Raw genomic sequence first — 25,389 nt, 5'->3', positions numbered from 1 at the left:
CTATTAACCACATTTTCTGGATTTGTATTACACACTGAACCACTAATTTTATTAATAAAATACAACAGGCAAAAAGTAGTTAGCCAGTTTGTGATTCATTAGTTTTCACTTTTCTTCCTTATCAATTTCTCCTATACAGAAAAAATACAGTACTCCTAATTTATATATGCCAGAAGAATGTTATGCAGCAACTAAAAAGGAGTTTTAGAGTGATCCCTAGCTCTGAAGAGGGAGTAGCAGAATTTCATATAAACTGGAGAACTTTTTCACCAAGGCTGAAATGTGAGAGAATTCACAGAATTAATCTTGGGAAGCCAGTACAGGCCAATAGCAATGCAACCAAGTAACACTGCTGCCCTCTATTGGCCATTTCCAATTCCCAGAGTGTTTTTCCCCTCAGCTATGAATGTCAAAGATTGCTCTTGTGAACTAAGAGTATTCAACTTTTTTAATGGAATTTCTAGATAAGAAATTGAATAAAGAAATTCAGTAAAAGCAGAGGAGGTGGTATAAACGTTTAAGATAGTGAACATGAATTTTTTTTAATAATCTTCATATTTAATAACTAATAGGCTAATAAGATTAAGATATTTTACATATTCATACAATTGGGATTCACTGAAGTTATGACTCACTTTGAAAGCACATAGTGAAAAGAGACACTTTTCAGGCAACTCACAACAAACCCATGATTGTTCATTCAAGGACCAGTGACCTAACTCTCATTGTATTTGTTCAGTGCAGTCTTGTAAACATGGTTTTTTTTAAAATCAGGTTTTCACTTAACTTTTATTTTCATTGTAAAGTGGTCCCTACAGTATTCCCAATTCTGTCCTAGCCATAACATAACTAGGTTTTTTTTTAAATGTGACATACAAACTATCATGTGTTCGAAAGAATAGTCAGGGAGGTTTAAATTGTTGAGGAAGCGGGCTACAACTTTTGAAGGTATATTTACCCAGTGTAATTTGAAAGCCACACTGAACTAAAAACTAAAATCACATTTTATCTAGCATGTGGTATGAATATGGTTCATCTGGTTAGTTTATGATCCAGACTGCTATGATAAGACCACAGATTGGGTAAACTGAGTACAGATTAATGACAAATTACCAGGTTATGTGAATTTGAGCCCAAGTGCCAAATCTGAACTGGAATTTAACTTTTTATTCACTTGCATGTGATAAAAGCTTCCCTTGCATTTGCTTGAATGCACGTAAATCCACCCTTGCAATAGACTCAGTACTCTGGGGATACAGCCAGCAAGCATAGCTTTGACTTCCCAGAGTGTGAATTCTGACATTGGACTTAGAATTAACACTTGAAGTCAACTATCAGTGTGGGTACATTTGGATGTAGCCTTCACTATGCCACAACTACGACTCAAGTATTTAAGAGGAATCTAGATGCTCTAATCTTCTGATTATATCCCTGTGGTTCCCAAGAGGTGCACTCACTTTATTTCATCTTTCACAAGCGACATGATTCACATCAATCACCATAAAGTCATAGCAGGTCAAAAGAAAAAGAGAAATCAATACTGAAGTGCTTTTGATTAAGATTATTTCTTGACTAGTTTTTACTTTATGCCAATGAATACCCACAGCCTTTCAGTCTTTTAATCTGTCATCAGAAATTAAAACTTCACATTGTTAACAAATAAATCAAAGCTTTCATGCTCAGTCTTTACATAATGGGGAAGTGTCACTGTTTACATAGAAGATCCAAATAATTCAGTGGATCTTATTCCCTAGCAAAAATGGAAAAAATATGGTCTAAATGAAATATTTTAAAACATAGACTATAAATAAGAGTGGAAATATTTACTTTAATGCCTAATAACTTATTTTTAAAAATAAATAAGATAAAGGATAAAGAAAAGAGGGAAGGAAAGAAAAAAAACACATTTCTGGATAGGTAGCCATGTTGTTGTTGTTATTATTATTTTTGCAGTAAATGGAAAATGGAGTTTTCTAAAGGTGCACAAGTTTGTCATTGCATATACCTTTCATGAATTAGAGGTGATCCATCAAAGTTTTTAATAAATATGATAGTCTTCAGTCCTCCCTTTGTTGTGTCTTATCACTCAATTCCTTACAATTGTATTGTAAACTGCAGATTGTGAGTTGCTAGGTCACTTTAAATGAAATAGTTACCAAGTTATAAAGTGTAGCTACTATTGCCAGACAGTTTTAAATCAGTACATAATATGTTTTATTCATTAAGCCAAGAACTCGGGGCTCTGGGCTATAGAGGTAGATCTTTCATGCAGAAATTTTTGACTCTTTCATAAAAGAGCACAGGTGACTAGAAATAAAATCTCTTCTACAATGTTAACTTCTCTAGATGCCCTTAGGTACATATTTGCAATCCCCTATCCTGCAGAAGATTTCTCTATATTGTTATTTAAGGCTCAGTTGTTGACTTAGATCACCAGATGTTCCACCACTTTGTGGAGAAAGCAATACAAGATAAGATTTTCTTCACAATATTTTCTATGATAGAAATCAGTTGTACCCATCCACTGCCATTCAGAGGAGGGACTCCTATAAAATTAGCAAATTTTGTTAAACGATGTACAGTATTAAACATGATACAGAAAAATCCCCGCAAAATAAGTGATACTTTTAAAATGAGTGCTTATTTAGCATTCAGCCTGAAATTCAATGTTCAGAGGGAAAAACTGCATATCCTGCCTAGGAGAAATCCAAGAAATAACTAACAACCAGTCAACAACACTTACTTGACATTATTTTTTAACAATTCACATATGATTAATTGCCAAGTAAGATAGTATTTTCTAGACACAGTGGCCATTGGCACAGTTGCCACTGTGAATCAGAATGAGGTGGTCCTTGGCATCTTGAGCTGTCCCTTTATAATCATGGGGGAAACAAAAGGAAAAATATTTACAAATGATGCAGTACTGTAACGGATCAAGGATAACTCCAGGACTAACAATTAGCATGAAGACCATTTCCATGCCGGTGGAACCCACAGTCAGTTTTCTTTCCCTGGCACCACACCCCAGACTCCACACAGCCCTGAGAATTAAGGATTTCCACAGCACATCAAGACCTTATGGAAGTAATTCCTGAAAGGCTTTGATTTCGGCTATGTGTCATGGCTCTCACTTGCTTGAAAAAGTTGAGAACTGGATGGAAACTGCGGTCTTTATGATTGGGTTTTCTAATCCACTTCTGAAGACTTGAAGAACAAAATATTTCAACAGCAAGGGAATCTACAATCTTCAGTTAAGTTACATTTTGTATAGTTTTGAATCAAGAACTCTATCCTGGAGGCTCAAGGTTCAGGAATAGTTTCCTGGACCACCTAGAGGGATAACAAAAACAGAGATATCATCTCCAGAGCCTAGTTTGTCATTGGCCAGCCTCCAACCACGGTCCTTCAGAACTCCTCTGGATCTCATTACCAATTCCTGGGCTGCCATGGTATATCTGGAAGAAAATAAACCCTGTAATTACTATTCACATGAAAATGGCAAGAAATCTAACATGATATATTATTATGAAGTAAATATTCATAGGTGCATTGTAATCACATCATTTTAATTGCTTGATTGTGAAGGGGGGGGGGGGGGAGAGAATGACTTAAAGTTATCCTCTTGCAATTTTAATATATGTTGGTGGTAGATTCAACCAGAAAAGCTGTTAGAAAATATAGAAATAGTCAGATACACTACAGTAAAATGGAATGAACTATTTGACCTTCATTCAGGGACATCCGAGTCCAAATCTCTATAATATCATGAAACAAGATACTTCATTTCAGCGAACAACATGGCAAGGTGACAATAGAAGGAACCCTATGTATAGCATAGGTTGGCAAAAATGTGAGCTATTAAAAGCAACCAGTGAATTACGTATGTCCTTTTACAGAAAGAACTAAAGACTTACAAGCAAATAAATAATTAAAAAATAAATGTTTCCATTCCATATTTGAAAAAGGACTACTCATTTATTAGCCTGTTTATATATGAAAAGTTGGAAAGAAACTTCTAGATGGAAAAGTTGCCATCATGACTAGGAGAAAAACCTGCCTATTTTTCATCTCAAAAATGCGTTTCCAAAAAGGTACAATTATATCCACGAGATCCTAAGCCATCTGACTAACCTTGAAAATAGAACTGAGTAGAATTTTGACTGCAAGAAACCCTCAACTTATGAATGTAATTAAGCCTGGAATTACAGTCATAAGTCATTGTGGACATTAAGTTGGTTGACACATGACTGACCCAATTTTACACTTTTTGTGGCAGTTTTAAGTGAATGATATGGTTGTTAAGTGAATGCATTTTATCTAATGCTATTTTTTAGACAGAAATTGGAAGTAAATACTAGAAACCATTAAAAATATTGAAAATTGTGGTCATGTGACCATGGATGATGGAAATGAATGTAAAGGTGAGCCAGTTGCCAAACACCCAAAATACAGTCACGTTACTGTTGTGTGTATGTATGTATGTGCGTGTATATACATGTGTGGCCACTATAACTTCAAAATCAGGTTGTAAGAAGCTTTTGTGGGGTCCATCATAACTTCAAACTGTTGCTAAGTGACTGATCATAAGTAAAGACTGCTTATATTAAGGGAACATTTCTCCCCTGTTGAATGTTGCAGACTTCAGAAGCCCTCTCTCCCTCCCAATTTTCAGTTAGTGTTCTACTTATATACAAAATGTAATTTTGTCCAAGTTTCATAAACTTAATTGAACACGGTCTCTCGACATGAGACTGGGACTGACAGTAAGTGTTTCAGAAAGGACCGTTCTACCCAATGAATAGTGTCATCCCCAACACTTGAAAGCAAGAACATTCAGCTCTACTTACCTGCAAGGATCATTGGGTTCATAGCCCATCAATACATCGGTGACCACAGTGGCCACTTCTTGATCACTAGTGACATCCCAGAGGCCATCAGTGCCCAGCACCAGCACATCATCAGGGCAGTGCTCATACTGTGTGAGATCATAAATGTGCACCTGCGGATAAACACAAAGATACAATTTTGTTGCTAGTAATTTGCATTGCAAAAAAAAGAGATACCTAAGGGATCACTCTCATTACGAACCTGCCAATCAAAAATGGTAGGAATTCCCAGAGGTTTGAACTTGCCAAAAGCATAAATGGGAAGAAAGCATTTGTAAATTTTGAGAAAATGCAACAGATTTGTCCAGCCTTATTGGCTGATTAATAAAAAAGGGAAAAAAGACATTTTAAGTATAACTTTGTTTGAAGATTCTTAATGGAATATTGATTCTCTTATGCATACCGCATAAAATGTATTTACAGTAGTACCCCAATACTCCTTGTTAATAGATTCCAGGAGGTGCAATAAGCACCAAAAACGATGACAAACAAATTTTTCCATAAGGAATAGTATAAATACATTTAATGTGTTCCCAAACCAAAGACAATGTGCACTTTTAAGGCAATATGTAAAAACAAAGGGTTGTATACAGAGGTTGGCTGCTGGGGGTTCGCAGGGATTTGGGACAGCTAGCTAAGATTCTTTGCAGTTCGGAGAACCCCCAAATCCCACTCCTGGCTGGCCTCACCTACCCTGCCCCGCCCTTCCCAGGAGTCCCCACGCAGCCTGTTTTAGATGCAGGTAACTGCAGGGCGTGTGCAGAGGCTCAGGGAGGGCAAAAAATGGGTCTCCCGAAAGTTCAGGAAGGCCGGAAATGGGCCTATTTCCAGCTTCCAGAGAACCTCTGGAGCCCAGGAGGCCATTTTCTCCCTCCTGAAGGCTTGAGGAAAGCCTCCAGAGCCTGAGGAGGGCAAAAATGCCTCACCCCTCCGTGGTGCAGGAGGCCAACTAGACCATGCCCACCATGGCCACGCCCACCCAGCAACTGGGCAGAGAACCCTTTGCTAAAAATTTTGAAGCCCACCCCTGGTTGTATATTATTACTTTACATGAGAAATAAATCTAAAAATTAATAAATACAGATTAAATAAAATAAAAAATTCACTTTATTTGTACTGATGAGAAGAACAGTTCAAAAATATACAAAGTGACCACAGAAGCTAAGATAAGACCAAAAGGGGATATGCTCCGGGGAAGAGGTACCACATAACTAATGCATGACCCTTTGTTTCGGGTGAAAAGGGGAGTGAATCATGAGGCATCTGACACCGACATGTCTAGCTTGTATGTTGAGTACCAAACAAAGAGGACAAAATTTTCTCATTTAATGCATTGAATACCAAATTCAATGAGTTTCCAAGCAGTTGAGTACCAAGGTATAACTGTGTTTATTTTCAACATTTCTATACTGCTTCCCATTAAAAGAAATCCTGAAGTAATTAACAATTAAGTGATGTACTTTGTAACAGAAAGAAAACACAAATATTCCAATATGCTCTCCTTAAAACAAATAAAGCGAAAGCTTATCTTTAAGGTTGTGGGGGGGGCAACCTTTTTAGGTCTGTCTGTCAAACCAGGGGTCTACATGTCATGGTATCACCAGACTTGGTGGCAACCAAACTTTTCAATCTATTTATGGAGCATTTAAATTTATTCCACAATTAAGGGTTTAATTTTTTTTGTCCCTGCGTATTTGAGAAGTCTGGGGGCTGAAATATGCAAATGTGGAAGGTGATATTTGTGTGGAGTTGCATTAGTTAAGTTCTATTGTTTTCAAATCATGAGAGGAGAGGAGAGGAGAGGAGAGGAAGAGGAAGAGGAAGAGAGAGAGAGAGAGAGAGAGAGAGAGAGAGAGAGAGAGAGAGAGAGAGAGAGAGAGAGAGAAGCACACAGATATAAATACATACAAGCAACAGGTTTCTTTTTGAGCCCAAAATTTCAGTTGTTAAGCAAAACACTTATTAAGTGAGTTTTGCTCCATTTCACAATCTTTATTGCCACAGTTGTTAAGTGAATAATAGCTGTTAAGTGTCAGGATTCCGGCAGTTACTCCAATTAAATCATGAGCCTCGAGCCACACTCCCAAAACTAAAGAGGATTTATTTGACGTTATCATTCTATGTTCAGCACTAACCTGGACGTAGCCAACTCTGAGATATGTAATTCACTGTCACCCATGATCCCGCTTTCCCCCCCACTCCTCTGGGTGTATCATCCAATGAAAAGCGTCCATAGCCAAGAGTCATCAATCATGCTCTCCAATTAGATTTTTGCGGGGCAGAAGCTTCAGTCATCTAATCAGTGTTTGAAGAAAATATGAATGGAATGTACTTTTGATTTCACTCTGCCGTCTGCTCTTTGAAACTCCCCCCCTCTTTCTGTTGTCAACTATAAAACATGTATAGAAAATGTTTTATGAGTTGATGTTAAGTTAGTAACATGGTTGTTAACTAAATCTGGTTTCCCCATTGATTTGCCTTATCAGAAGATCGTAAAAGGTGACCACATGACCTCAGGAACACTGCACCTGTCATGAGTTGCCAAGCATCTGAATGTTGAACATGTGACTGTGAGGATCCTACAATGGTTGTAAGTCTGAAAAATGATCACAAGTCCTTTTTATCATTGCCATTGTACCTTCAATCAGTCACTAAACGAATAGGTGCAAGTTGAGGACTACCAGTATATCTCAAGGATCAGATCATTGTGCTCACCTCTGGAGTGCAAGATAAGAAAGGTTTAATGTGGATGTTGGAGTTGTAAACTTTGAGATCATGGTCTCCTAAGCCTCGAGTTACCCCAATAGTTGCCATCATTCGAGCCTAATTAGAAAAACAAGTATCCAGTAAACATTTGATGCAATACGAAGACATTTATTCAATTCCACATTGTTAGAAACAAGATTTGTTAGTGCAAAACATTGGAAGACAAGATATTTTTCACAGCATTAGTAGTATTTAAAAGTCTGCAAAGTTGCTCTATCTAAAAAAATCAAAGCAGCAAAATGCATTAAGAATCACAATAGAAGAAAAAATGTTTTCAAATTGGGTCACCAAATATTTACTTTATTAAAAATGATTTTCTTAAGCAACTACTTTCAGCTGTATAAAAGTCATTTTGAAAAACAATATTAGAAATGGATATTTAAAGTTTCATATTAACTTCTTAAAGACAAAATTGTATTTGTATTCAAATGTATACTTTCCTTTTATTTTTCTTCTTCATATTTTTATTTTTAAGTTGTTCATTTTCCCTTGTTTTTTTCTTCATAAAATAAAAAAATGCAAACAATCCAAATGCTAAATGCATCTATTCATGTTTCCCCAAAAATAAGACCAGGTATTATATTAATTTTTGCTCCAAATGACGCATTACGGCTCATTTTCCACTTAGGTCTTATTTTCAGGGAAATATGGTACTAAATGTATCCGTCTGGCTGACAATCTTAACTGGGGCTTTTTGGGGATGGGTTTATATTACGAGCATCCTGAAAAATCATGCTAGCGCTTATTTTCCAGTTGGCTCTTATTTTCGGGGAAATAGGGTATTTGGTATCAAAACATTAAGCACATTTTAAAAAAAGCTGTTGACTCTAAAACTGTAACATAAAACTGGCGGTTATTTAAGTGATAAAGATTTGCATAATCTGGTTCCAATTCTATTATCCCTCAACCAAACCTCCCTCCACCTCATGCTTGTTTAATCCTAAATTGTCTCTATTCACTGGAAACGAATAGCTCCCCCAAAACTCTCACATTGGTTTTAGCTCTTACTTTTTTACCCTCTCCATATACAAGTGGAAACTTCAGGTCATCTTCTTCTATCCGTTTATATGCCCTAGTTTGAAAAGGAAACACATACAAAATAAGGTCATGCTGAAAATTACCATCGCCTCAGATATGTTAGATTTATAAAACTACCAAGTGCTGAAGGAGAAAATGTCCTGGTGAATCTCTTCTATTCATAGTTGGAAAAAAAGATTGAGGTCAGCAGTATTTCATTTATATAATTTCCCTAATATATGCCCATGTAAACACATATAAAGGTAGTCCTTGATTAGCAACTGTTCAAAGTTATGATGGACTTCCCCAGACCTTACAAGCTTATTTCAAAGTTCCAGAAATCACATGTAATGCCTCCCCCCCCATGGTCACATGATTGCATTTTGGGCACATGCAAACCTTTTGCAATGTCCATGGTCACATGACCATGATTTTGGGGTGACTTTTGCTAGTTATTGGCATTTACTTCCAGCAAAAACTGTCTGTTGGGTATTATGGATTTGTTTAATGACTGCAGCACTCAATGAAAATAGCATTGACTTAACAAGCTGCTGTAAAAAAGATTGTAAAATCAGCCATGGTCACATGGTGACCTGCTTAATGACTGCCATGACATTACCATAATTCCAGGCTCAATTATGATTATAAATCAAGGACTACTTTTATGCTTCTTTCCTCCTGCAGTTTTCTTAATGAAACATTTAAATCTCTCTCTCCCCCGCCCCCAGTCTTCCTTTGTATCTAACCTTAGTTTCATGACAGAAAGGAAGCAAGGGGGGGGAGGGGCGTGGAACATCCGAATGGCTTATGATGATAGAAACAAATTATCTTAATATCATGACTGATATTAAGAATCAGCATGCTTTATTTCAAATAAAAAGAAAAGTTACCAGCCGTTCATATTTTGGTCCCTATATAACATCTTCTTTCCCACTTCCTTCTGTTGGATCCTTCGGGGAAACTCAAAGTAAGTAAACTCATTTCCCAGTAATTCAGGCCTCAAATAGCCCTATGAGAGAAAAGAAAAAACTCAAAGTCGAGAAAATCTTTGGATCTTTTCCATCAAAATAACAGCAACCCAAGCTGGCTTCATATTCCAGAGTCCTCATAAAGGCCGCACTCAATAATAGAATCCCAGAAGGGAACAATATAGTAATATAGTAAAGACCGGGACAATCCAACTGTCTTAATACTGAGATGTTAAAATTTACTTAATGTCCCAATCTTTTTTTCTTTTTGTACTGAACTACTATATATTGTCCATGTCTAGATGAAAATGGAAAATCAAAGCATTCATTCTTCATCTAAATACAAGCTGAAGCATGAGTAGCTGAATCTGTCTCATGCTCAAATGGGTCATCAGACCATTTTCAGACTAAAGTAGAAACAAAAATTGAAACTAATAAGACACATTTTATAGGAAAGAGTGGCTTACACAAATATTTGGTATTGAAGGCAACAAGATTTCAGGTCTGTAATCCAGGTCCTGTTCTCTGCTCAGTCTTCTGTCATTTTACTACAAATTCCAATTATGGGAATGTCCCTATCATGTGCATCATCTCTACATGGACATCTACCTACCTACTGGCTACCTATATGAAAGAGATCCCTACAATTCAAAGACAGGTTTGAAGTTGCTCTTGCTCTAGCTATTTCCTAGATGGGTCTAGTCTTCAGAGCTGGTTCCATCCTTTCCTGCCAATATCACCAAAGAGGCAATTAGGCTAGCAATGGAAGGCCCAAAAGAAGTAATTAAATCCAATAGTCAGGTAAGAATAGAGTCCAGAGCCAAAAAAGAGAGAAAGATTAGGAAACATTGGCTCAATCAGATCCTAAACACACAACTTTTAAGGAGGCAAATTTTACCCCACCTCTCCTGATGAGTCTGACCCAAAAAAAAGTGCAAAGGGAGAACTAGGCCACATTAAAAAAAAATTCCCTTATACACCTTAAGAAGAGTAGCAGTTGAGGAGTGTGGCATTGGGAAAAGAAATGCAGGGCAGTGTGGTTTTGGTTTTCTGCTACAAAAAACACTGCTACTGAAAATTACAACAGGGTTTGCTTTTTCAAGAACCTGGATCGCATTCATAAGGCAATACAGACTATCAGCCTGGCACAACAAATGATTTAAGCCATAAAGGATTTTGGCAGAAAGTGAACTGCTTTAGCCTAGGGCGAAAATGCAAGATGGGCTCCCTGCTGCTCAGTATCTTTACCCAGCCAGCTGAAGAGGATCCCTTATTCAAAACTATTTTCTCTTTTCCATGGCTCTTGGAAGCCATTTGAACAGAACAGCAGATAAGATTCAGTCTGGTGTTTTGCCAAAGAGATAAGAGTTGAAGGCTCAAAATATGGGCCAACAACACCTTAAGGCTGCTCACGCTTCATAGATTTTTGCTTGACTGTAAATTATCTTTCATCCCGGGAAGTACATGTATAATGTTGTGCATGAATGAATCCATCTCACTGAACTACAAGGCAATAACTGTTATATGCAGACGGGCTTTTTTAAAAAAACTAAAAACTGCTCCTTAGAGAGAAAAGGAAATGTGTGTGTATGACTAGGCTGCTTTTCTTACAATTAGTACCTCTGCCCTCTATCACTTCTCACTTTCAGATTCACTCCAAGCTGTTTTTCTCTTGAAAATATAGTCACAAGGTTTTAAAATACCATGCATCATCATTCTATTTCACTACTATGAAAAGTGAGAACAGGTAGTAGTTTGCAGTAGACAAGCTAGAGGAACCCTAGATAGTTCTTGAATCTTCCTCTGGGGCCTACCCTTTCCTTTTCTACATTGTTAAATGTATTTATGAATTATATGTAGGCAGGCAAAGCATGACATTATTTTTACTGAACAGAGCTTAAAGCAATTTGGAGATCACTATTCTGACAAAGGCAAGAACTCACTCCACTGGGCACTCTGGCCAAACGAGAAATTTGGAATAAATATGAATTCCAAATTTAAGTCAGTGTTGACCCCTTTACTGCCTGGACAAGTCAGGCAACATTTTGAAAGTGGTTTACAACTGCCTCCTTCCCAGGGCTGAGAGAGTAGCTCAAGGTCATACAGCTGGCTTTGTGACTCAGGTGGGATTAGAACTCAGAGCTTCCCCATTTTTCCCCTTGACCATTAACATCAAACCAGCTACCTTTGTGAGTGCCATCGGAATGTAAAAATTGGGAGGGAGAATTTAACCTTTTTCCCTGTGTGATGTCAGAAATGGAATTTCCTGATGTTATAGGTAAATAGGATTTCCTCCAGGGCAATATGTATAGATTTGCAGGGAAAATGTCCATCACACTATTCTGTATGAGAGATGCTGCTTGGACTTCTCCTAATTGCATTTTTTTAAAAAAAGTATTAATATTTCAAAAAACATTGTTTTTAGTTCATCTCTGTCATACCCTCATTAAGAGAGTTAGAAATGTGGAAATAAGGTAGATAATAGTATATGAATATATTACACGTATATTAACTGTAGTAGCAAGACAAATAGTACAATCTTCAGTTTACTATAAAATCTTCAGAATTGCTCAGATTGTCCTGGTGTGTCACTATTTAGTAGAGATGCTATTATATGTTTTAAGTATTATTTTTCATATATTTATTTGTTCTCTTAAGTGCTAGGGTTCAAAATCTTCAACATAGGAGAAAAAAGACTGATTAATGTTCCCTTTTTAATTAATTATTTTTTTTAACAATTGTAATACAATTAATCAGTGTTTTAGAAACAGTGTTTTTTCAGTATTGGCAAATGTAAGATGCATGGATATCAGTCAACTCCCAGAATTCTCAGCTGACTGAAGAATTCTGGGAATTGAAGTCCATACATCTTAAAGTTGCCAGTGCTGAGACACACCACTTTATAACAATTACAATTCAGCTTCCACATCTCAACTATTTCTTCAGAGTATTCTGAGATCAGCAGACTCATGAGTTTCTAGAATTCTATTTCAAAACTTAGCTTTTTTTTTGCAATCAAATGTCACACAACAATATCTTATTATGGGCATCCACGGGGAAGCAAGGAGGAGCAAAAGTAATAAATACACACATAACTTTATCCCACAAACTTATGCACTTGGGTCATAACTTATGCATAAGACTCAGGTACCTAATTGCAGCTTTTACATAATGATATCATTGAGTATATGTCATTATTTTGAATTCACTGAAGTTTGTTGTGGTTGCTGCTAATTCTTATACATCAGGGGTGTCAAACCCGATTGCATCGTGGGCTCTATCATGTATCAGGATTGTTTTTGCCCTTGTGGGACCAGGGTGGCCATGGCCTGCATGGGCCATATCTGGCCCACAGGCTGTGTGTTTGACACCCCTGTTATACATTATACATTACAACCCTTATATGTTATAAGGTTGTAACAACATAGCTCTGGTCTTAAACATCTGCTCATTAAGGAAAATAAATACCAGATGCAAATTGATAGTAATTGAGAGTATTTTTTTTTTACTATTTACAATAAATCCAGCCACATCATATTCCAGATGGAAACTGAAAATTCCCAAGCTTCAAAGATGCTAGATAATGTTGCATAAAACATAGATGTATTAACCATGAGCAAAAGAAAAAAGTTTTGCATTTATTGGGGTTTTTTCAATTTAGGTTTGCCCTGCAAACCTTATTTCAGTTAACCACTATAAACTCTGATGATCCTGTTTGTACAGAATTAGTTTCTCAAGGATATACCTGGCAAGGTTGTTCTTGTTGGTGGTGATAGAGTAAATATATATCAGATAGAAAGAAAGTTCTTCCTTACTAAAAACTGTAGCCTTTGCCTCTCTGTCTCTGGAGTAAACTCCCGGGACATTGGAATGATTTCCCCATTACGGATGACAATGGCCCTGCAATGAAACATGCAATGATGACATTAGAGAGAAAGAGAGAGAAAGAGATGGCAGAGGAAGTGCAAGCAGCAGATACACAAGAGGGTAAAGAAAGGCAGCATTAGGTAAGCACCATCATTACCACATGGAGAGAGAACCTCTGGGAAGGACATGGAATCTGGGAAAATAACGGCCAGGGATCTACATTTCCAGATGCTCTATGGTTTCCTTGTCTGTTTCTTGTTGATGGAAGAGGATAATGTTATGTTACACCTGAAAGCTCAGAAATCTATTGATGAAAGTTTCCTTCTTTTTCTGGAAGAAATCGTTTGCTAGGGCTTCGCTCTATTTTATTTCGAGATTTTAAAAGTTTCCCTGCCATATCCTAAAGACCCAAAATAGATTAAAATATTTTATTGTATGCCTCAAATCACTCTACTGTATAAGCAAGTTGAATGATTTGCTGAAGTCCTTTCAATGAGGTTCATGAATAAGTGGAGATATAAACATGTCATTCTAGTAGTCACATGCCTGTGCAGGGAAAAGGGGAAGTGGGTGGATTGGACCTTCAGACATAGTTATTAAAGATTATTCTCCCCACATAGCATGAGGATAAATCTCATAGCATAGGCTCTGGCTCATATTGGTATAATATGCTAGCTTAGAAACTAAAAATGTCAAGGAAATGCTAGATAGCCTTTTTCTTTAACATTCCATAACAATTGGGTTAATGCCAATTCCTAAGTGTGACTCAAGAACATCCAGAGAAAGAACACTGACATAGCATAATGAAAAGGAGCAGCCATAAAGACATATTTAGATGTCCTTATATTCCACAGTAACAATTAAGCCAAATTACTAAGCAATGTTAGTTACCTGCTCTGAGAGGAAAGGTGTTCCTTGTTCAGACAGATAAGGAAACAAAGGAGAAAAATCAGTCCAAGAAACTAGGGTTCAGAAATGGTGCTGAAAGGATGTAGGGGATCATGAAAAGAAAAGTACGGCCAGAATAATGGGTCACATCATCCAAACCCAAGTGCTTGGATATTCTGATCAAAATATAACGTAAAATATGGATTATCCACACACACACACAAACACACGGGTTTTATTTTCATCTTTTGGCAATATTACATATGGAATCTGACACTAAAATGATCGCTAAGCCCTGTGCTCATCTATAAACCATTCTTTACAAACTGCAATTATCTCTCAAGACATAATGACTAAGCAAAAACAAGTAAAAACACAATTATGGCTTCAGACGATTCCTGTTACAGAATTTTACAGTGCTTCTTGGGTTGGAAGTCTTCATCTTAAACTACCAAATATTTCCATATTTGATTATGACATTTAATGTTTATTCAAACATTAAAACAAATTCTAATTGATTATTCTGACTTGATAAAAAAAGTTGATCTCACTGAAATCTTGAAAAAATAACTTGTCAAAAGTATGTGTACTGCTTCCTATTAGTAGAAGCTCTCCCCATTTCAATTACCACAATGAGAAATAATACCAGTGTATTTTTCTCTATCTTGTTATCCACATTTGTAGCCTTCATCAAATGATCCTTTACTTGTAACCCCCATCATCCCCAGACAGAAATGTATACAATACACCTGGGGGTTATCATCTTGGCACACAGAAGAAGATATGAATTTGGGTGCAAAATAGGAGACTCAATGAGGAAACTGAGCATCTATTAATTAATTCCAAAAGTATTCCAGAATCCTTAATCCTTAGCATCAATGCTTCATTTTGATTAATAACCCAGTAAAATTTATTTTACTGACAAATTCTAAATGTTTTAAATCAGTAAAAGTTATTTAACAAGCACTTAAATTATTATTTGATGAGAACCTAAACATGGTGATACCCTACATTTAGGACTCAATCACTAAAAGCAATTAAAACAATAGGCACTGAATCAAGGCAGAAACTACAGTAAAGACTAAAATAATGATTACTCTTTAATCATCCATACTTTTAAAGGGGACCCAACAATAGAAAGGGAAATAGAATGACTCCCCTATCTCAGGGGAGAACTAAAGAACTAAGCATACAAATTTTAATATAATTTGTAACTCCAAATGAATAATCACAATTCAAAATCGAATTTCCCTCTTGCAACGTTTACAATCTACCTCAGGATATGTTGCAAGAGCATATTTATATTTATCAATATTTAATTTTTCCACTTTAATATTCAGATCACAAAATATAAAGTAAAATTCATTGCTGTCTAATTTGCTTGGGATCCACAACTGTGTCCAACCCAGATCTTAAGCGAGCTCCATCACTGATACCACCACATTATCTTTTGAATATCAGTCAGTTGACTCTTTGGTTGATAATAGGTACAGTCCTTGATTCTGAGAACTTTTGTCCAACTTTTCTTACAATTGACAGTGATGGCCTCTATTCAGCACAAGTTTTATTAATTTATTATATCCATAGCTCACTTTTTAAATATAATATTCAAGGCAGCTATTGGATTCCTAATGGTTTTTTATCCACATATTGATCAGACTTAGTTCTGTTTAGCTTTATAGCATTATAGCAACATCACAGTGTCAGACCATTTCCTGAAAGCAAAATTTGAACTTCTGATCCTGGACAGCATTACTAACAACACAGCATCATACATCTGTCTATATCTTCTTGGATTAATCCCTTGACAAAAATTTTGGATTAATCTTGACAAAAATTTTGGAAGTTTCTTACCACTGCCTCCTTTCTAAGGCTGAGAGGAAATGACTGGCCCAAAGTTACCCAGCTGGCTTCATGTCTAAGGCAAATTGAGAACTTAGTCTCTCAGTTTCTAGCCTGATGCCTTAACTACTACACCAAACCAGCTCTCATTAGTTATATACCTGTCACTAATATACACTCTCTTAAGGACTGGTGTGGTGGTATTTATGGTGAATGAACAGAAGGAAGACAAATATTTTAACTGTTGTTAAAATTATGTGCAAATTACAGGTAAAACCTTAAAAATAATTGACTTTAAGCAGAAGGACTCTGACTAAATGCTACCTGGCAGTTAAAAATATCTTTTTTTCCAACAGATACGTTTTGGACAGTTCTAATTTGGCAGGGAGCCAAAACATTCTCCAGCCCACTTACCTACTATCACCAGCATTGGCCACATAAAACTTCCCCAGAAGATAAACCACAGTCAGTGCACAGCAGCCTCCTGTTGCCTGTCTAGTCACCCGTTCTTGCTCAATTTGATAGTCCTGAAAAGACAGAAAAACAAAAGCAGTTACAGAAACAAGATAGTCATTAAGACATTACCTTCAAATTGTACAATTACAACTTTATGCATTGACAAATTCTTGCTTCGTACATCAAAAGTCTATCTTAAATGGAGAAATGATATTGAAACAAAGGCTGTGTTTTCATTATGCTATAACAGGATTTGATTTATCTTGAATCATTTACCCCAAATAAGGTAGTTCTTTGTTAGAGCAGAGGCCCTTAATCACACTCAGTAGCCCTGTTTTGTGCTTATTAAACAGTTTCAATTATGGCTTTGTATTATTTCCAAAATTGGGCAAATGGTTAATATAGTGGGCAATTAAGCAGCCATTAATCCTCCAGGAAAATAAAATGATATGCAAAACAGTTAAAAATAGGAACTGTTCCTGCAGCAACATTTCCAACATTCCTTTTTTTCCTTCCATACAGATGTACAATGACTTAAAATAAAGAGGACACCCCATATTATGGGTGGCTATGTTTTGCCATCATTTGTAATGTATTTTTCAGGTTCACGCCTTTAGAGTAGTGGTTAATCTGTGACTATCCCTGTCTGTTTGCCAAAACAGGGATAAATTAATTGCTAACTTAATCTTTTGTCTATTAAGACTTACCTGGTCTGCAATATGTGAAAGAAGAGAGAAAATACTAATCAAAAGAAAGGTAATTAGCAAGCACAGTTCAAATATCTGAGGAAACAAACAAAAACCCTACGCTAGTAAATCTCGCTATATAATTTTATGACAAGATGGGGAATCACCAATAACACTTTCAGTACTTGTACTAAATTACAGTTTCCACAATTCTTCGGGCAAGCCATGACAACTAAACTAGTACAGTATATGAATGCTATATGTTGACAATGTGCCTTTATCTGTGTTTTATTCCCCTAAGCAGCCTCAAAGACAAGATCTCAAGCTGAGCTACAGAAAAACAGAACAGGCTCTACTCAGGAACTATAACTAGGTAAGCAAATACCTAGTCAGCCAAAAATAATCGTATGTCACCATGTCAGCATCTTAACTGCAAAAGGAAGTGAATGCATATTCTGGGTGGAAGACAGCCAGGCAAGATTGGAACACATCCCTGATCTCCAATTTATATGCCATGCCAGTGACTATGGGGGCTGTGTGTGTTAATATAAAACTGTTACTAGTTTAACTGAGTTTATTTGATTCTGAGGATTAGATCTCGCATATCCTTCACCAGTTTAAATCTATGAGGTAGTCAACATCATAAATAACATATACAAGGACCTTTGTCTGCTTGCAAGGTCAAGCAGATTTTGTTTGTTTGTTTACCCTGGCTCTCCTATCTCTGAATGCAACATATCCATTTCACTCCACTTCTGATATAGAATCAGGCATCAATTACAAGGAAGTGCTTCCTCAAACTAAGATAACCACATGCATAGTAACAGCTTACATACATTCTAAAGTCTGTGCCAAGCCAGGAAATTGATTGTAATTGGTAGCCTGCCCAGGATCCAATCTGGGCAGGCTACCATGACCAGAGTTTTAGTCTTCCAAGCTTTTGGACTCATGCTGGAGCCCATGGTAATTCTGTACTGTTGTACTAGAAATAGTGTAGGGTCTCCTGCTTGGACTAACTGACCTGCAAGGACCCTTCAAATTCTGTTATTCTGTTATTCTGTTCTATTGGAACAGAAAAGCAGCCTGCTTTCTCCAGCCTATTTTTGTTCTGTTTACTTACCATCTGCTTGAATGCATTTTCAATGGCTCCCACTACTAAACTTTCACGGGAAACCACCTTTTCCATATGGAAGCGTGGCAAGGCATTGTTTGGGACCTCTTTGTCTTCTTCTGCCAGAGAAGTTTTGCTTGATTCTGTGAGAATTGTGCTGGGTCCCTTTTGCAGGCAAATTGGAGGAGCAGAGGAATCTTGTAGGATATCCACCAAATCTTGGAGTTGGTCACGAATATGAAAATGAAGCAGTTTGGATGCCATAATTGCAGCTCCACTTCCCGCATGTCCGTCAAACAAACCCCAGTAGTAAAAGTACAGACCTTTTCTGCCCTGCAGAGAGATTGGGAAGAATTATCCTGAAGTAATGCCAAAAGAAAGGAAACTCAAATTTTTAAAAAGTAAAACTGATGAAACTGCACAATGGTGAAATTCTGCAAGCTTTGCAGTTTGAAGCAACATTCAGCACCTTCTCAGCCAAGCGATCAATTTAACCAAACTGCCATCAGTTCAAGGATGTCCTAATTCCTGGACTTTATTTTACTGCAAAGAGAGAGGAAAGGGCAGAAAAGATGATGAAGTAGCAAGGTGATGAATTTTTTTGCCCCTGAGCAATGCAGTAGGTATCTTATTTACCCAATGTCTAAAGAGACCACGGGCATTATTATGCCTGCTTTAAAGGCCTTTAAAAAAGCTGATCTTTTAAAGTCCAGCTGCAATAGTTCCTGTGACTATGGTGAATGAGAAAGTTTATGGAACACACTGCTTCACAATTCCCCTTTATCAAGTAAGCAATGGTTGCCAATTCAGGTGAGATCTGTGAAGCAACAACTATTTTGTATGACCATTGCTATTAATCAGCAAGTGGGAATCAAACAGTTCCACTCTCAAGCCAGAATAAGTTCACATAATGTGGTAAACTATGATTTAACTATGGTTGAAACTATTAGCTGAGTAAAATCATTATGAAGCCATACCCTGATTTATTTATAAACTGTGTTCTGCAGGATCCAATCTGGGTCAGTCAATTACATTCTAACTGCAAAGCCAAAAACTGTCAGTTGTAAGTTGCAAAAATTGGGTTCATTCAACACAGTAAACCAAAATCAAACAAACTCCATTACAGATTGAAACCCAGCTGTGGAAGAAGCTCTGGTTAACCAGTTGCTCACCACTCACTTCTGACTCTCCAGAGATTCCCTTGTGGCCTGGGTTATTTCTCAGGGTATCTCTTTTTTCCACAAAGACGGCTTCACAACAGGCTTGATCCTCATTATGCTGGCTCTTACCAGCATTTATCACCCTGTTCAGGAAAGAAAGAAACAGACCATCATAGTGTGGATTTAAGGATAAGGGTTTGATTTGATTGGCCAGATCTATCTCAGATTCATCTTGCACAAAGAGGGACCATAAATGGGGACAAATGGTTCAATTGCTGCTGTTTTTAGCAAACAGAAGCAATTTGAGGAAGGACCTGGCATAGGGTGTTTTTTTTAACCTAAAAACCAGCCCTGTTGAGCTAGGTGGGTTCATTTTACCTTCGGTCAATGAATGGTTTCTGGTACCTGATTGACCAGCATAGGACCATGAGAAGTGATGCTCTAAAACTATTTCATCAAGCTTATTAACCTCACACTGCCTTCTTTTGTTATCCAAACAGAACTCCTGGTTTTAAGAGTTGTTCAAGCCCTTGGAGGCAACCATTTATTTCTGGTGAAAGAACTTGATAAAGGACCTCAAAGCCAGCAAATCCCCAAGCACAAAAATGCCAGACAAAATGAATTGAAACTTTCTGCCCACATAAGTTTCTTTTATCTTTGTTTTTCTTCAGCTTCGCAACTTCACATCATTGCAAAACACAGCTTGGCAGCAGGAAGTTGTAGAAACATAAAACAGGAAACATTGTCCGGGTAGGAATTTGTAACACTACAGTTTGCAAGGCACAAATAGTATATGGTATTATGGACGCAATTGGTATAGAACTCAGGAGAATTTCCAAACAGACACTTCCTCACCTCTCCCCACCCCCAAAGGATGATAGGAAAACTTCCAATATGCTTCCAAAAATTTTTTTTAAAAAGCATTAAGAAACTAAGAAGGTAAAATGTAACTATTACAAGTTACAGTCAGTTGCAAGGGGCATCAGTAAAAAGAAGATCCCTCAACAATCTACCGTACAAGCAAAACAACTTGAGAGGGCGAGATATTATAAATACCTCGGATGTATTCTGAGTGACAGATGGGATCATAGTATGGAAATAAAGAGCAAGGCTGAACAGGTGAGAGTAGCTTATTGAAAAATAAGTAACTAGCTTGCTGTCAGGATTTAAGATTGGAACTTTGTTCGCAGACTGTATGCTGTTATGTCTTGCCAGTTCTTTTGTAGGAGCTGAATCACAAACAGGATAAGAGAAGCCTTTTGGAATGTGGATTTATAGATTATAGAATTAGTGTGCAACCAAATGAAGCAGGCAATCCTCCAAAGCTTAGGCAAAGATAGGAAAAGTGTGAATACCAACATGAAAACAAACTAAGATCAGATGATACATAACGGGAAATATCAGCTCAATGAATTCTGCAAGGAAAGCTGCGAAGGAAATGTAGCACTGCATGATGACCCATATCCTGGTGGAAATATCTCTGCATGTGAGTTGGCCAAGTAAATATATTCTTCTTTCAGGTGGTAAAACTGAAGCTACAAATAGCATTGATAGTTTTCAGTAGAGGTGGCACTAAAGCAGAGATCTCCAAACTTGGCAACTTTAAGACTTGTGGACTTCAACTCCCAGAAGTTGAAATCCACAAGTCTTAAAATTGCCAAGTTTGGGGACCACTGCACTAAAGGAAGAACTAGAGGTTCTTTTTAACTCAGTGAATGGATTGGGAATCAAAGACTTACAGAGTTGAAAGTGACCATTTAGGTCAGGGGTGTCAAACGTGCAGACCGTGGTCTGGATCTGTCACCCGCTGGCCCTGTTTTAGCGAATGGGGGAAAAGTTGTGATACATCATGTGACAACCTGTTGTTGCGATTTTGACACCCCTGATTTAGGTCAATCTCAACAACCTTAACATATAGGGACTTCAACTCCCAGAATTCCCAAGTCTTCAAGTTGCTGAAATTGAGAAATACTGATTTAGGTCATCTACCCCAACTGCCTGCTCACTTGGATACAGACGTATCCAAGGAGAGACCATCATCTCTCTAGGCCAGGGGTCTGCAACCTGTGGCTCTAGAGCCACATGCGACTCTTTCGGCCCTCTGCTGCAGCTCCCTGTTGGCTGATCCCACCACTGGGTGGCCCCTCCCCTCCCCTCTCCGTCACTCCTCACCAGGCCTGAGAAGGTAAGGGTGATGGCAGGGATGGAGATTCGCTCCATATTCCAGAGAGGTAACTGGGTGGGAGTGAGTGATGTCGAGTCGGTCACGCCCACCCAGTCACACCAATTGTTAAATTATTGGCTCCCGGTGTTTTCTTTTCTGTGGGAAACAGGTCTAAATGGCTCTTTGAGTGTTTAAGGTTGCAGACCCCTGCTCTATGCACACGTTTTCACTGTCCAACCATTCTTACAGATAGAAAGCTTTTTCTAAGATTCAATCAGAATCTGCCTTTGTACTTTAAACCCATGATAGTATTCCACATTCTGGGAACAGGTCCTGAACATCTTCTATGCAGCATTCTTTGCCAAAATTCAAACAAAGCATACTATGCCTTGTTGCATCAATCTGGCCAATGGCACAGGATTTTTTTCTGTATAAATTACTGCATTAAACCGTGTAAAAAAAAATCTACAATTTTAGCAATAATAACCCCAGTTTATGTTAATAAATTCTTCAAGAGGAAAGAGACTTCAGTTTATTGTTATTCATTAGTCTGTTAAAAACAAGAAATGAGAAAACCTGCTAACAAACAAACAAACAAACTTGCAGGAGTAGCAGGAAAACAGATAAGTGGATATTCTCCTAGGTCAAGGAAATTATATTTAGAAATGATATTATTATCTCAGGGCTGAGTTTTACCGGTAGTAACCTTCTTAAAACTAAGACAGCCTATCCTATTAAACAAAGGCAAGCTGAAGTCAGGACACACAGCATGAAGTCGTAAGAAAAATGAGATATTAAATAAACTGCAAGTAAAATGCCAATTACCATTTGCAAGTAAAATGGAGAAACAGACAAAAAGTAAAAATCTGTTTATGGTCATCTCAATATTTCTAACAGTACACAATATGAATTCAGCAGCCTTGATTAAAGTACACATGTTCACCATTTTCCTGGCAAGACTTTTGTGTCTTTACCAGCCAGATAACAGTTTCTCAAATTTCCCTGCCAAGAAAAGAAGCATTTGCTCACAAATTAGCTGATAAAAAATAGGACTCTTTCTCACAATAAAACATTAAATTTTCAGACACCCACACAAGGCACCCAATTGCCTTGAATGTCTATTTTTTAAAAAGTAATTTGCTATTTTTGGATCCTCTGTATGTTTGTAGCTTAGCTCCCAACTGCCAGGCCCAGGAACCACCAGAACAGACGGAAGGCCACATTGAAGGTTAGGTGTGTCCAGAGGGCATGGGCAAAAGTTTAGATGGTGGCAGCAACTGGACGATGGAAACTCCACCATTTTTGTGTGTCATGACTGCCAATGTGCCTTTTTTTTTTAACCATATCCTGCAGACATCTGTGATGGAGATGACAATGAAGACAAATGCCTTCTCTGTTTATTTATTTTTTTTAATTCAACAATAATACCCCAGGGGATGCTTAAATTTTGTTCACATACATTGATATAAGGAGGACAGAAATAGGGAAGTATTGCAAGAAAATATTTTTTTCTCTTAACATATTCCATGAGAATTCTGAAATAATACAGTGTAGAAGAAAACCTTAGCTACGTACAGTATACATAACACACTAAACCACTGTTTGCATAATCATGCAACTAAACCCAATTAACCAGGTTTATTTATTTATTGCATTTATATCTCACTAGAATCAAGTTGAGTTTTGGTGGGTTCAAAGAACATAACAACCCATTAACAAAAAATTATGGCCTAGTGTGTTGTGTAAACCTAGTCACTCTCAGAAAACTCAGCTGTGTTGGTCTCACCCATTTACTCAAGCAATTTACGTTTACATTTTGGCTGTCTCACTGCTTTATAGGAAATGCATAAAAGTTGGGCTATTGGTAAACTATAAAGTCTAAGAGTCTTTTTTAAAGAAAAACACCCAATTGCTGAAGCTCTCTGGGTAGTTTACAATATTAATTTTTCACCTAAGATAACTCTTTAAAACTGCAAGAATATCCTAAGGGTGTAACACTGTAAGTGTCATTACCAGATAAATAGTAGACTGTTAGCATTTTCTGTATCTAATGTATCTGTCTGGATTTTTTGGAGCCTACCTCTGACAGCACCAGCATTCTTCCTAGCAAATGTGGATCGGCTCAGTGGCTATGTTTGGAATACTTTCAAGCACAACTACATTTTCTTCAATGTAGTGTACAATCCTCCCTTTATGGTTATGCATATATGTATTGCCAGCGATCCTGAAAATTGGGCAAAACACGGCTAACTTAACTGCATATATTATGCAACAGAGACAGCACGTAGATGTAGTAATCGCCGCTTCTTCTTTAACGAGCAGTAGAAAGAAACCAACGATTTGGACTCTCCATATTATTTTCCCATATAAATTCCCTTGCATCATCTACAGCTGCGTAAGGTGAGAAAAGGGCTTGAGGAGATCCGATTGGTTGGCTACCCTTAGGAGCTCATCCACCTAACGGCGCGGTTTAACACCCGGCCCTTGCCCTCGGAGACCAACGATGTACTAGCTTGCTTAAAAGAGAAATCTCGTAGCAGCTCCGGAGCGGTCCGCATGAATGAATCGGGACCCAACGGGCCCGAAGCAGTGGCTGGAAAACGAACGTCACCCACACAGCTACTTTGCTCTTTCTAGCCCTATATAAATAGGGAAGCGAAATCTTCCCTCTTTTAAGCATAGGTTAAAGTTACAGGCTTAACTCTCCCTCGATGTCGGGCATAAAATTAAAACCTCCGCCGAATCCCCTATACTAGGGTTCGGCCATTCACGCGGGGCAAACAAATTGTCTTGGGATCTGCCGCAGAGAAACGGGCAAACTGGAGCAGGTCGTGACTTAAATCGGTCGCTTATTTTCCCCGTCCCCACCCCATCTTTCCTTAACTCTAATTCGAAAAACACTAAGAACAGGCTCGCTGCTAAGACTGTTGAGTGCACTCTGTGCATGCTCTGAGGCACCGTTTTGTCACCTGCTTTCCTTGCACCGGGCCTAAGCCCTCCACCCCTGCGCCTCCACTCTGGGAAGGCAGTGTCTCCCCCCCCCTCCGCCCGCCAAAGGCGCTTGAGGGGCTCCCTCCCTCCTCCGCCGCCCGCTCTTTGTCGCCTACTCGGCGTAGCCGGTGCTCCAGGGCAGGCGACGGCGACTCTCGCGGGGGCTCTGGACGGTTCTGCCCGTGTGGTCGTCGGCCAGCAGAAGCTCCTCTGGCGTGAGCTGCAGAAAAGACGGCCTCGAGAAGCTGCCGCGGGGCCCCTCACGATAGGAGCTGCTCGTGGTGGTAGCGGAGGTGGTGGTGGTAGTGGCGGCGCTAACGCTGGGCCCGGCAGCCTCGGACAGAATAGGCGGGGACGACGCGGTTGAGGCGCTGGCAGCGGGCGAGGCGTGTTGCGGACTGCGGGGGCTTCCTCCGCCTCCCAGACCCCCGACTAGTTGCGCCACCGCTGAGCGAACTCTGCCCAACATGCTGCCGCTCTTGCTGCTGCGGCCGCCGCCGGGCGCCTTGGGCTCCGAGCGGCCAGAGAAGGAGGCGCGCTGGCGGGCTGTGCTCCCTCCTCCTCCTCCTCCTGGGCTCGGGCTG

General features: G+C 38.4%; 1 protein-coding gene and 1 long non-coding RNA gene across 3 annotated transcripts in view; one reads left to right on the top strand and one right to left on the bottom strand.

The window, feature by feature from the left end:
• LOC148131155 (uncharacterized) overlaps positions 1 to 20,288 on the top strand; it is a 22,191-nt gene extending 1,903 nt beyond the window's left edge. Inside the window, exons 3-5 of the long non-coding RNA XR_015748502.1 lie at positions 7,376 to 7,479; positions 17,684 to 17,752; positions 20,151 to 20,288. This is a non-coding gene — a long non-coding RNA (uncharacterized LOC148131155). The remainder of the gene's footprint in view (positions 1 to 7,375; positions 7,480 to 17,683; positions 17,753 to 20,150) is intronic.
• Positions 1,438 to 25,389, bottom strand: PPM1J (protein phosphatase, Mg2+/Mn2+ dependent 1J). 2 transcript variants are annotated; one of them, XR_015748501.1, is made up of 11 exons: positions 24,922 to 25,376; positions 19,670 to 19,793; positions 18,500 to 18,823; positions 16,652 to 16,764; positions 13,456 to 13,540; positions 9,563 to 9,681; positions 8,664 to 8,727; positions 7,605 to 7,712; positions 4,851 to 5,002; positions 2,744 to 3,458; positions 1,438 to 2,137 (listed from the first exon to the last, which is right to left on the bottom strand). XR_015748501.1 is itself a non-coding variant. In XM_026675167.2 (10 exons), the coding sequence occupies exons 1-10, from the start codon at positions 25,272 to 25,274 to the stop codon at positions 3,311 to 3,313; spliced, it is 1,590 nt and encodes a 529-aa protein (XP_026530952.2). In that variant the 5' UTR covers positions 25,275 to 25,389; the 3' UTR covers positions 1,438 to 3,310. The 2 variants fall into 2 exon arrangements, 1 of the variants encoding a protein (XP_026530952.2); XM_026675167.2 differs by having other exon boundaries at positions 1,438 to 3,458; positions 24,922 to 25,389.

Source organism: Notechis scutatus, chromosome 3 (genome assembly GCF_049901735.1).
Source record: "Notechis scutatus isolate UNSWTSFEM ecotype Mainland chromosome 3, rNotScu1.2, whole genome shotgun sequence".
Lineage (NCBI taxonomy): Eukaryota > Metazoa > Chordata > Lepidosauria > Squamata > Elapidae > Notechis > Notechis scutatus.
Note: the sequence above shows the minus strand (reverse complement) of the source record. Positions and strands in the feature narration are given on the sequence as shown.

Coding starts and splice junctions, on each gene's coding strand:
- PPM1J (XM_026675167.2), bottom strand. CDS start 25,274: ATGTTGGGCAGAGTTCGCTCAGCGGTGGCGCAACTAGTCGGGGGTCTG. Junction 8,728..9,562: donor GACCAAAATATGAACGGCTG/GTAACTTTTCTT, acceptor TTTTCAAACTAG/GGCATATAAACGGATAGAAG. Junction 7,713..8,663: donor TATATGGAGAGGGTAAAAAA/GTAAGAGCTAAA, acceptor TTTTCTAATTAG/GCTCGAATGATGGCAACTAT.